This window comes from Lepidochelys kempii, chromosome 7, assembly GCF_965140285.1.
Source record: "Lepidochelys kempii isolate rLepKem1 chromosome 7, rLepKem1.hap1, whole genome shotgun sequence".
Taxonomy (NCBI): Eukaryota; Metazoa; Chordata; order Testudines; family Cheloniidae; genus Lepidochelys; species Lepidochelys kempii.
The window spans coordinates 51085936-51098727 of record NC_136386.1 but is presented as its reverse complement, the minus strand read 5'-3'; the positions used below and the strand labels follow the sequence as shown (position 1 = coordinate 51098727).

The 12792-nt window shown below is 60.8% G+C and overlaps 1 protein-coding gene across 6 annotated transcripts in view; it reads right to left on the bottom strand.

Annotated features, from left to right (window-relative positions):
• Positions 1 to 12792, bottom strand: part of UBA7 (ubiquitin like modifier activating enzyme 7) — a 45547-nt gene that overhangs the window by 5965 nt on the left and 26790 nt on the right. For 5 of the 6 annotated variants that reach the window (XM_073352654.1, XM_073352657.1, XM_073352655.1 and 2 more), the window contains 7 exons: positions 12634 to 12698; positions 12011 to 12185; positions 8281 to 8355; positions 3468 to 3657; positions 2547 to 2656; positions 1727 to 1819; positions 1030 to 1224 (listed from right to left, as the gene is read on the bottom strand). In XM_073352654.1, the coding sequence (XP_073208755.1) occupies positions 1030 to 1224; positions 1727 to 1819; positions 2547 to 2656; positions 3468 to 3657; positions 8281 to 8355; positions 12011 to 12185; positions 12634 to 12698 (903 nt within the window). The remainder of the gene's footprint in view (positions 1 to 1029; positions 1225 to 1726; positions 1820 to 2546; positions 2657 to 3467; positions 3658 to 8280; positions 8356 to 12010; positions 12186 to 12633; positions 12699 to 12792) is intronic. The other variant, XM_073352658.1, reaches the window with a different exon arrangement.

Sequence of the window (12792 nt, the reverse complement as noted above, 5' to 3'; positions counted from 1 at the left end):
CGTACGGCCCCCCACTAATCCCCACAGCTCTGCCTGCGCCCTCCAGTGCCCCACAGCCTCCCAGTGCCCCACAGCTCTGCCTGCTTCCCCCGCTGCCCCACAGCGCTCTCGTGCAGCAAGGCCTGGCCAGGGGCAAGTCAGGGGTAGCTTAGCGTGGCAGAGAGAAAGGCAGCCACAGGGGCTGGGGCTGAAAGCTGCTCAGCCATGCCCAGGCAGCTGTTGGCAGAGCCCCGGTCCCTGGGATGCTGGCTCCCAGCATGGTCCAGGCGTCAGGGGCTGGACAGCTCCCCACACCGTGCGCACAGGATCTAGGCCCCGCACGCGTGCTGGGCCCTGCACCCAGGCAGAGGGCACAGCATAGGCCAGGCTCAACCATGTTCATGGCGCCCCTGCACCGCCCCGGCTGTGGCTCCCCTTGCTTCAGTGTCACCCAGAGTGGGGGATCCCTAGCTACAGCTGCAGCCCCTCACCCAGAGCCGTGCTCCCCTCCACCACCGAGATGCAGCCCATGCTGGGGAGCAACACGGTGCAGCCAGGCAGCCACCCCAGAACCGAAAACAGCACACAGGAGATGGGAGTGTAACAGTGAGCCAGGACCCTGGACGCACCCTCCCTGTGCCAACCTCCCCACAGCCACAGGCAGGGATCATCCCCACACTGTACCTCCAGGGCACAGGCCCTGTAGGGCCGCGCTGGGTATCGGGCCAGCCCTGACTGCCAGGGGAGACCCTGTGTGGTTCCCTGCAGCACAGCGCCCCTTGTGACCCTGTGCTGCACTGAGGCATAGGTGCCGGGGACCACCAGGGGAGACCCCCAGCCCACTCCCTGCAGCACAGCACCTCCTAGCGCTGCACTGAGGCATCGTTCAGCCCTGACTGCCAGAGCGCGGGCACCAGCATCTGGCAGCCCCCCAGCCACTGACTCTGCTGCCCTTGAAGAAGGCCCATCCCCCCTCCCAGCCATTCAGCCCCGAGCAGCCCCCCCTGGGTGCAGGGGAGGTCATTGGCAAGGCCAGGCATGGGGTCTCACCTTGTAAGTGGCTGGGGGCGTCAGGGGCTGGAAGCGGGTGAGCAGCGGCTCCGCAAGCTGCAGGAAACTGTTGCGGTAGGAGCCGAGGTCCTGGTGCCCCCACACCAGCTTGTAGAGCTCCAGGCATGCCAGTCCGGCCACTGCCGCTGTTGTGGTGGCAATGGCGGGCACGATCCTGCCCGCCACCCGCTTGCTCTGCCAGGCAACAGGGAACTGTGTCAGCAGCTGCTGCCAGGGGTGGGCGCAGGGCCCCAAACCTCGCAGCTATCCTGGGGAAGGCCTTTGCCTCACCTCCACCCCTGCCCCCACCCTTCGTCTGTCCACGAGGAGGCCCATAACCCCAGCTCCGACTCCACCCTGTGTCTGTCCCCAGGGGGCCCGTTCCCCCACACCCGTCCCGTGTCTGTGCCCAGGGGGACTGTTGACCCACCCCCATCCCACGTCTGTGGCCGGGGAGACTGTCGCCCCACTCCTGCCCCGTGCCTGTGCCCAGGCGGGCCATCACCCCTCCCCACGTCTGTCCCTGGGAGGCGCCTGGCCCCGGCCCCGGCCTGCATCTGTCCCCAGGGAGGCCATCGCCTCCCCCCCCCCCCCGTGTCTGTCCCTGGGGAGGCCATCGCCCCACCCCTGCCCCACATCTGTCCCCAGTGGTGCATGGTCCCGCCCCCACCCCACCTCTCTCCCTGGTCCCCCACACCTTGTGCCAGTCGGCGGGGGCAATGCCGTAGTTCGCAGCCCGCAGGTTGGACGCAGCCATGATGAAATCTACGTGGCTGTTGCTGTCATCGTCCTGCAGGGCCAGCGCAAGAGGGGCATGATGAGAACCGGGGCCGGACGCCCCACCCGAGTGCCTGCAGGGGAAGCCCCCTGTAGCCGCCACCGATGGGCAAGGCCTAATCTGGTGAGGGCAGCCTGGGCCTCACCCCACAGGACATAGGGCAATGCCTGCCTTGCAAAGGGGGCAGTGCCCCAGCACGTCTCTCACATGAAGCCCTGTTCTGAGTGACATGGACAGCCAGCTGTCTGGCCACCGCGGCCACTTCCCGACCCGTGACCCCTGCCCGACACTGCCTGGCCACCCCAGACCCTGCTCGACCCCGTATGGCCACCCTGGCCCCTGCCTGACCTGTGACCCCTGCCTGACCCCTGCCCAGGCCCATGCTCAATCCACCTGGTTTCAATAGCCCCTGCCCAACTGCTGCCTGACCCCACATGGCCACAGCAGCCCCTGCCTGAGCCTGCATAACTTCACTGGCTCCTGCCCAACCCCACGTGGCAGTAATAGATAGTCCCTGCCCAGACAGCGCCCACAGGGCAAAGGCCAGCCCACTGGTGGGGCCGTGTGCTCCACCCTGGCCCCTCATGCTCCCCCAAGGCGCGTTGGAATCTCCCACAGCCCCAGCCCCTGGGCGATGCCAACTAGGCCAGCCAACCACCCCAGCCACGGCTCACAGCACCACACCCCCTCCCCCCAACGCCTGGGGGAGAGTGACCCCAGCCAGCGCAGCCCCCACTACCTTCTCAAAGTGGATAGGCTCCATGCGGTGGGTGCTACCGCACCCCCCCTCCAGCAGTGCCCATCTGCGCTCTGCCAGCTCCTGCCTCAGTGCTGCCAGCTGCTCTTCGTCTGCAGGGGGCACAGAGAACAGTGGGGCTGCAGCTGGGGGCAGGTCTCCTGAGTCCATCTGTGGCATTCAGGGAACCCCCAAGCCAGCAGCAGGGTGGGGCAGCTCTGGCAGGAAGACTGGGGCTGAGTGCCATCCCGGGGTGAAGCCACGGACAGCAATGTCCCCAGCATGCACTGCCCCAGGCTGCTCTAGGACGGTGCCAGGAGCCCTTCCAGGCCAGCAGAGCAGGAGCAGGGCCTGCGAGGTGCCCATTGGGGAGTGGGGCCAGTACACATCTCAGAGGGGCCCAGGGGCAGCATGGGACCTGCAGCCGAGCTTCAGGCAAGGAGCGGGCCAGGCTCAAGCCCTGACTGTGCCAAGGCCCTCTGAGCCCCAGCGAGGCGGTGTTGGAGTCAGGGCACCCCTTCCCCGGGTGGGCCAGGCTGGGACAGGATTCTCCTGGCCCAGGTCGGGGGGCACCCACCCGCCCTGGTCAGCAGGTACCAGCGGAAATGCAGGCTGGTGGGCAGGGGCTGCCCAAGGCAGCGCCTGCGAGGGAAATGTCTACTCCAGAGGGGTCCGAGCCAGGCCAGCGAGCCTGCAGGTGTCTGCAGAGGGTGACAGGCTGCTCTGCACTGGGTCCTGGGGTGCCTGGCCACCGACTCTCACAGGACAGAGCAGAGCTCCCCTCCCCTACCCCGGCCAGTGTCAAGCAGAGCTCCCCTCCCCTACCCCACAGCTGGCGCCAGGCAGAGCTCCCCGCCCTGGCCAGTGCCCACTTCCCTTCCCCCTGCATAGCCCCTTGCACCGTGACCCAAGCATGGCCCTTACCGACCCCGGCAGGCGCCTCCTCCATCTCCTCCTCCGTGACGGGGATCCGCACCCCCACCTCTGGCTGGAAGGGCGGCACAGCCATGGCCCGTAGCGTCTCCCTGGCAGCCGCCCAGTCCCGGGGCACCTGCAGCCTGTGCATCTGGGCAAAGAGGCTGGCAGCCGTCATGATGTACTCCATGTGGGTGCTCTGCGAATACAGCCTGGCTCAGCGGGTGGGGAGGGCGGGGGCAGTCCCTGCCCACCCCCACCACTCCCCCTGCTCCCCCGCCCCACACTTCCCTTTCTGACCCCTCCCCCTGTTCTCTCTGCCCCACCACTCCCCCTGCTCTCCCTGTCCCACACCTCCATCTCCTACCTCTCCTGCCCGCCTGTACCCTGCACCATCACCCACCCATGCCCGGCACCATCATCCACCTGCCTGCCTGTCCTCTGAACGGTCACCTGTGCCCGGCACAATTGCCCTGTGCCATCATCCACCCACTTGCCTGTACCCTGCACTGTCACCCACCCGTGCCCGGCAGCCATGCCCACCTGCCCGCCGGTACCATGCCCACGCCTGTGACCAAGCCCTGCGCCATCATCCATCCGCCTGCCTCTACCCTGCACAGTCACCCACCCATACCCAGCACCATTGCCCTACACCGTCATGTACCCACCTGCCTGTACCCTGCACCGTCACCAGCCCATGCCAGGCACCCTCGTCCACCTGCCTGCATGTAATCTGCATCATCACTCACCTGTACCCTGCACGGTCCACCCACACCTGGCACCATCGGCCACCCACCATCGCCCTGTGCCACTATCTACCCGCCCGCCTGTACCCTGCACCGTCACCCACCTCACCCACCATAGCTCTGTACCATCATCCACCCACCCACCTGTACCGTGTACAGTCACCCACCCACACCCAGCGCCCTCACCCATACACCTACGTGTACCCTGCACCATCCCACACCCAGCGCCCTTGATCACTCGCCCGCCTGTACCCTGCACCATCACCTGCCCACGCCTGGCGCCATTGATCCATGCCATCATCCACACATCCGTCTGTGCCCTGCACCCACCCGCTTGTACCCTGCACTGTCACCCACGCCCAGTGCCATCATGAACCTGCCTGCCTGTACCCTGCACCGTCACCCACCCCACTCACCATCACCCTGTGCAATCATCCACCCGCCCGCCTGCACCCTGCACAGTCACCCACCCACAGCCAGCGCCCTCGCCACGTGCCTGCCTGTACCTTGCACCATCACCCTCACACAGCCAGCACACTTGCCCACCCACCGCCTGTACCCTTTACCATCACCCACGTCCACCCACACCTGGAACCCATACCCACCCACCCTTACCGTCACCTGTGCCCACCTGCCCACACCCAGCATCATCACCCACCCACTCGTACCCTGCACCGTCACGCACCCATGCCCAATCCAATCACGCACCCATGCCCACCCATCACCCATTGCTGTTGTCCGCCCACCCGCCTGTACCCTGCACTGTCACCCACACCCACCTGCTCATGCCCAGTGCCCACCATCGCCTGTGCCATAATCCACCTGCCCGCTTGTAACCTGCCCATGCCCGGCACCATCATTCACCCACTCACCTGTGCTCTGCACTGTTACCTGTGCCCAGCACCATCGCCCAGCACCATCATGCTCCCGCCCACCTGTATACTGCAGTGTCACCAGCCCCACCCACCATCACCCTGCGCCATCATCCACCATCACCAGCCCATGCCTGGCACCCTCGCCTGCCCACCCGCCTGTACCCTATACCGTCCCACACCCGGTGCCCTTGCCCACCCACCCATACACTTTACTGTCAGCTGTGCCAACCCACCCAAGCCTGCCACCCTCACCCACCCACCCCCTACACCATCACACACCCATGCCTGGCATCCTTGCCCACCCACCTGCCTGTGCTCTGTACCATCACCCGCTCCACTCACCATCATTCACCTGCCAGCCTGTACCCTGCACTGTCACCCGCCAATGCCCAGCACCCTTGTCCATCCACCCACCTGTACCCTGCACCGTCACCCAACCACACCCAGTGTCCTTGCCCATCTGCCTGCCTGCATCCTGCACTGTCACCCACCCCACCCACCATGGCCCTGCGCCATCATCCACCTGCCAGCCTACACCCTGCACCATCACATGCCCACGCCCAGCATCAGCGCCCTGTGCCATCATCCACACACCCGTCTGTCCTTATCCACCCACCTGTACCTAACCCACCCATGCCCAGCGCCCTCCCACCCGCCTGTTCCTTGCACCGTCCCCGCCTCCCAATGATCACCCTGCGCCATCATCCACCCGCTTGTCTGTACCGTGCACTGTCACCAGCCCATGCCAGGCGCCCTTGTCCACCTGCCCGCATGTAATCTGCACCATCACCCACCCATGCCTGGCCCCCTCGTTCACCCACCCACCTGTACCCTGCACCGTAATCCACCCACGCCCGGAGCCCTCGCCCACCCACCCGCGCTTACCCTGCACCATCACCCAACCATGCCCAGTGTCCTCGCCCACCTTCCTGTGTGTACTCTACAATGTCACCCAGGCCCTGCACCATCATACACTCGCCCATCTGTACCCTGCACTGTCACCCGCCACCTCGCCGTTACCCTGCGCCATCATCCACACGCCCGCCTGTACTGTGCACAGTCACCCGCCCACGTCCAGCACCCTCGCCCACCTGCCCGCCTGTACCCTGCACCATTACCTGCCCACACCTAGTGCCATTGCCCTGCACTGTCACCCGCCCCACCCACCATTGCCCTGTGCCATCATCCACACACCTACCTGTACCCTGCACCATCCCACGCCCAGTGCCCTTGCTCACCTGCCCTCCTGTACCCTGCTCCGTCACCCGCTCATGCACAGCACCCTTGCCCACCAATGTGCCTGTACCCTGCACCATCACCTGCCCACGCCCAGCACCATTGCCCTGTGCTATCATCCACACACCCATCTGTACCGTGTACCCACTCGCCTGTACCCTGCACCATCACCCATGCCCAGCACCATCATGAACCCGCCTGCCTTTACCCTGCTCTGTCACCCATCATCACCCTGTGCCATCATCCACCCACCTACCCGTACCCTGCATCATCACCCACACATATCTGGCACCCATGCCCACCCACCCTTACCGTCACCCGTGCCCACCTGCCCATGCCTGTCACCTGCCCGTAACCTACACCGTCACACACCCATGCCCTGTGCCCTCGCCCACCCATCATCACCCGTCGCTGTCGTCCGCCCACCTGCCTGTACCCTGCACTGTCACGCACGCCCACCCGCCCATGCCCGGCACCATCACCCACCCACCCATACTTTGCACCATCACCCGCCCCCGCCCAGCACCCTTACCCACCTGCCCATCTGTGCTCTGCACTGTCACCCATGCCCAGCACCATCGCCCTGTGCCATCATCCATCTGCCTGCCTGTACCCTGCACTGTCACCCGCCTATACCCGGCATACTCTGTGATGGCGTAGGGAGTATTAACTGGGTAATACTGCATGGGAGTTTTACTAGTTTACTGTCTTCTGCTAACACAGGGTGTGCCTCCGTTTCCCTGGGGTATTGCACCAATACTAGAAATAAGGGTGTGACTTCACTGAGGGATGATACTTGAACGCCAGTATGCAGAAGATGGCGGCTGCCCTTTGTAACCTGAGCCCAGGAGGGGGTTGAGGCCAGGTGACTCCTTCTGCCTAGGAAACTGGACAAAGGCTGGAGGAGGGACCGAGGGTGTGGCTGGGTGAGGCATCAGGAAGGGGTGTCAGTTTTGGAGCTGGCTGAGGAGATGGCCGGAGGCCCAGAACCTTGGTCTGGGCTCCCCACCCCCAAAGATGGAGCTGCCTGAGGGGTCCTGTTTTCTGTACCTACAAGCTCTGTTTTAGACTGTGTTCCTGTCATCTAATAAACCTGCTGTTTTACTGGCTGTCTGAGAGTCACGGTGGATTGCAAGAAGTGGGGGTGCAGGGCCCTGACTCCCCCACACTCCGTGACACCATCTCACGCCCATGCCTGGCGTCCTCGTCCACCTGCCCGCACTGTGCACCGTCACATGTGCCTGGCACCATTGCCCTGCCCCATCATCCACCCACTTAACTGTACCCTGCACCTATCGCCCACCCACTGCCTGTACTCTGTACTGTCCCATGCCCAGCGCCCTCGCCCACCCACCCATACCGTGCACTCTCACCCACCCATGCCCGACACCATCGCCCATGCACTATTGCCCTACGCCATAATCCACCCCACCACCTGTACCATGCACTGTCACCCGTGCTCACCTGCCCATGCCCGGGGCCATCGCCCACCCATCATCACCCAGTGCCATCATCCACCCACCTGCCTGTACCCTGCACTGTCACCCATCCACCCCCGGCGCCATCGGCCACCCACCATCGCCCTGCGCCATCATCCACCCGCCTGCCTGTACCCTGCATCATTACCCACGTCCAACCACCCACGCCTGCTGCCCTCACCCACCCGCTCACACCTGGTGCCATCGCCCGACCACACCCACCCACCTGCCTCCGGGCCCCCCAGCTCCTGCCCCAAGCATAGATCCTGCCCCTCATAGTCTCACCCCCAACATGAGCCCCGCCCCTAACACAGGTCCCTCCCCATGGGCCTCTGTCACCATAACCCAAACTCTCACACAGGCACCCCCCGACAGGGGCCACGCCTCATCCACTAGCCCCAGCACAGAGCTCCCCCCAGCATGGGTCCTGGCTCCACCACTGGCCCCACCCCCCACTCGCAGGCACCCTTGACTGCTCCCCACTTACATTGTCGCAGTCAAACTCCAGGGGCCGGGGGCATCTCTTGGGCGCTGCCCAGAAGGGGACCCCAGGGCTGGTCTCCTGGGGACAGGGGAAGCCAGGGGTCAGGCCAGGGCCAGGGAGGGGCCCAGCCAATGGAGGCTCCCCTCCCTGTGTGCAACTCCAGGGCAGGTCACAAGGACCAGGGGGTTGAGGCTCCATTGTGGGATGTGCAGCAGGGACTTGCAGGCCCAAGGGGCCCTGCAGAAGGGTGGGCTGAAGGTGTGGGGGGGGCCGGGAGACAGGGGCCAAAGGGTTAGGAGGGTGTCAAGAGGTGGATGGATAGAGGCCCGGGGGCAGTGAGAGCCCAGGAGTTCAGGTGGGGACTAGATCCATGAGAAGTGCAGGGGACAGAGCCTGGTGTACTGAGCCTGGAGGCCCTGCGGGGGTGATTGGAGCCCAGAGGGATCAGAGCCAGAGGGGATAGGAGCCCGGGGTACCAAGCCGGGGGCTACTGAGGGGTGGGGATCGGAGCCTGGGGTACACAACAAGGGGGATCAGAGACCCAGGGCACTGAGCCAGGGGAGATCGGATCCAGGGGCATTGATCTGAGGGGATGGGAGTCCAGGGCACTGAGCAAGGGGGGATGGGAGCCTGGGGCATTGAGCCAGTGGTATCAGAGCCTGAGGAATCAGGGCCCGGAGCATTGAACAGGGGGGATCAGAGCATGAGGTACTGAGCCGGGGGGTGTGATGTTATTGACATGAACTGTGACTGTACAGATCATTGCTGCAATCAAAGTCCTAGAGTGGCACAAAATCTTATACAAAGGAGGTCCAGTAAGATGTCTATGGAAAGGTTATGATGATGCTGTCTGTATGTGTGTATCATTTTTGTAGTTGAAGTTATGAGTATTGGCTATGTACTTGTATATCAATGTGTTTTGATTCTAAGTGGCCTCAGTGAAGCATTTGGTCAGCTTCTTGAGAAAGGACTATTCTCAGTAAGTGCCCAATAAAGAGGAACAAAGAGGATGAGAGAATTACAGACCAGTCAGCCTCACTTTGCTTCTTGGAGCAAATGAACAAACCAGCCCGTTGTGAGCACACCCAGGATGATCAGGGCTAAGGCATCACCAGCAAGGATTGGTCAAGAACAAATCACGGCAAACCAGCCTTCCTGCTTCGTCGGGGTTCCAGGCCCAATGGACAAGAGGGGAGCAGTAGAACTGATGTATCTTGACTTTAGTAAGACTTTTGACCCAGTCCCTCATGACAGTCTCATTAGCAAACTAGGAGAATGTGGTCTAGATCAGGGGTGGGAAAACTTTTTGACCCGAGGTCCACATCTGGTGGGGAAATTGCATGCAGGGCCAAGAATGTAGGGCTGGGGCAGGGGGTTGGGATGCAGGAGGGGTGCGGAAGGGGGCTCAAGGTGGGGGGTTAGAGTGCGGGGTGCAGGAGGGGTTCAGGGTGCAGACTCCGGCCCGGCGCCGCTTACCTTGAGCAGCTCCGGGGTGGCAGCGGCACGCAGAGGGGCTAAGACAGGCTCCCTGCCTGCCCTGGCCCCGTGCTGCTCCTGGAAGCGGCCAGCGCCATGTCCCTGTGGCCCCTGGGGGAGGCAAGGCAGAGGGCTCCGCATGCTGCCCTCGCCTGCGAGCCGGATCCAAAGCCCTGGTGGGCCAGATGCGGCCTACGGGCCGTAGTTTGCCCACCCTTGGTCTAGATGAAACTACTATAATGTGGGTGCACAATTGGCTGAAAAGCCATTCTCAAAGAGTAGTTATACTGGGAGGGTGCATCTAGTGGGGTCCTGCAAGGGTCAGTCCTGCAGCTGGTACTATTCAATGTTTTCATTAATAACGGATAATGGAATTGTGACGTTATTAATATGAACTTGGACCGTATAGATCATTGTTGCCACCACTGTTATATATTTGCAGCAAATATTGTACAAAGATTGTCATGTAAGGTGACTATGGAAAGGTTATAATTTGCTGGGGATAGTTATGCTATCTGAATGTGTGTATCATTTTTGTAGCTGAATTTATGAATATTGGCTATGTACTTGTATATCAATGTGTTTTGATTTTAAGTAGCCTCAGGTTTCAGAGGAACAGCCGTGTTAGTCTGTATTCGCAAAAAGAAAAGGAGTACTTGTGGCACCTTAGAGACTAACCAATTTATTTGAGCATGAGCTTTCGTGAGCTACAGCTCACTTCATCAGATGTTTACCGTGGAAACTGCAGCAGACTTTATATACACACAGAAATCATGAAACAGTGGGGTGGGAGGAGGTATTGTTTCATGATTTCTGTGTGTATATAAAGTCTGCTGCAGTTTCCACGGTAAACATCTGATGAAGTGAGCTGTAGCTCACGAAAGCTCATGCTCAAATAAATTGGTTAGTCTCTAAGGTGCCACAAGTAGCCTCAGTGAAGCATTTAGTCAGCTTCTTGAGAAAGGACTGTTCCCAGTAAGTGCCCAATCAAGAAACACTTAACTGACAATGGACTTTGGGAGACGCCAATCCACATCTGAGCTTTCCTGGGACCTTTCAAACTAACATGTAAACAATGGCGTTGGCCTGCAAACTGAGTCATGCAAGGACATGTGACTTGCCCATGTGACTCCAGACTCCATCTCCCTACTGTGATTTTCCACAGTCAGAACAAAGGGGAGCCCTTCCATGGGAAGAGACTATAAAAGGAAGCTGCACCTCCTCCATCTTGTCTTTAATCCTGCTTCTGACCTTTGGAGGGACTTTGCTACAAACTGAAGCTCTGAACAAAGGACTGAATGACCCATTTTAGCTGTGGATGTACTCCAGAGACTTGCTTTGAACCTGCAGCTTATTCCATCACTGCTACAAGCATGAACCAAGATCTTTGCCATTACAGTATGTAATTGATTCCATTTAACCAATTCTAGCTCTCATCTATATCTTTTTCCTTTTTATGAATAAACCTTTTGATTTTAGATTCTAAAGGATTGGCAACAGTGTGATTTGTGGGTAAGATCTGATTTATATATTGACCTGGATCTGGGGTTTGGTCCTTTAGGATCGAGAGAACCTTTTTTCTTGTACTGGGGTATTGGTTTTCATAACTATTCGTCCTCATAATGAGTGGCACTGGTGGTGATACTGGAAAACTGGAGTGTCTAAGGGAATTGCTTGTATGACTTATGGTTAGCCAGTGGGGTAAAACCAAAGTCTTCTCTGTCTGTCTGGCTTGGTTTGCCTTAGAAGTGGAGAAACACCAGCTTTGGGCTGTAACTGCCCTGCTATAAGCAATTTGTCCCGAATTAGCAGCCGTGTTAGTCTGTATTTGCAAAAAGAAAAGGAGTACTTGTGGCACCTTAGAGACTGCATCTGATGAAGTGAATCTGTAGCTCACAAAAGTTTATGCCCAAATAAATTTGTTAGTCTCTAAGGTGCCACAAGTACTCCTTTTCTTTTTGTCCTAAATTGATACTCTCAGAAGTGTCCCACCAAAGGTAGCATCGTTACAGGGGGATGGGAGCCCATGGGCACTGAGCCAGGGAAGGATGGGAACCTGCGGCACTGAGCTCGGGGGATCGGAGCCAGGAATATTTAGCTGGGAGGATTGGAGCCCAAGGCATTGTGCCGTGGGGATGGGAACCCAGAGTACTGAGGCTGGGGGGATGGGAGCCCGGGGCACCAAGCCAGGGGGATCAGAGACCACGGATACTGAACCAGGGGGATCAGAGCCCGGGGTGTCCACAGTGCTGCTCACGTGGCTGGGCGGGAAAGCATGCAGCAGGTTTAGGATGGCGTGGCGATAGAGGCTCTCCCAGTGCTGCCTGGCCCAGCACACACAGTCCTGCCAGCTGCGCGGCTTCTCCTGCAGGCTGCTTCGCAACCCCTCCAGATCCTGCGTCGTCCACTGTCCCTCCAGGAAGGCTGGGTCCCTGTGGGTACAGGGCAGTGTCAGGCCGAGCCCCCCCCCCCACACACATTGCACAGCACAGTGCCAGAGCCAGGGCCCGGGTGGGGGGAGGGTCACCCACCCAGAGAGAACCCAAACATCTTGGGCCCTTCCAGGTTGGCCCCTGAGCCCTGGTACATGTGAGCCACTGGGCCACGGAGACCACAGACAGGCCCCAATGTCAGAACCCCCCTCTGGCCCCCCAAATCCTCAGTGAACCCCTCAACTGCCCAATCCCTGCCCCCCAGAATCCCCCTCAGTCCCCAACCCCCACACCTCCCCTCAGCCGCCCCACCCCCCAGAGGCACCATCAGCTGCCCAACCCCTGCCCCACAGCTCCCTCCTCAGCCCCCCAACCCCCACAGCTCCCTTTAGCCACCAAACCTCCATCCCCCAGAGCCACTCTACAGCCCCCTCCAGCCCACACTCACTCCAGGTATTTGTTGACATTCTCCGCAGGCACCTTGAAGAGCCCATCAAACTCATCCCGGGCCCACTGTGGGAGAGGGGGTGAGTTACACACAGGCTGGGGTCGCCCCACTCCCACCCACTCCCATCAGGGCGTGGGCAGGACCCCCATGCTGCCTCCT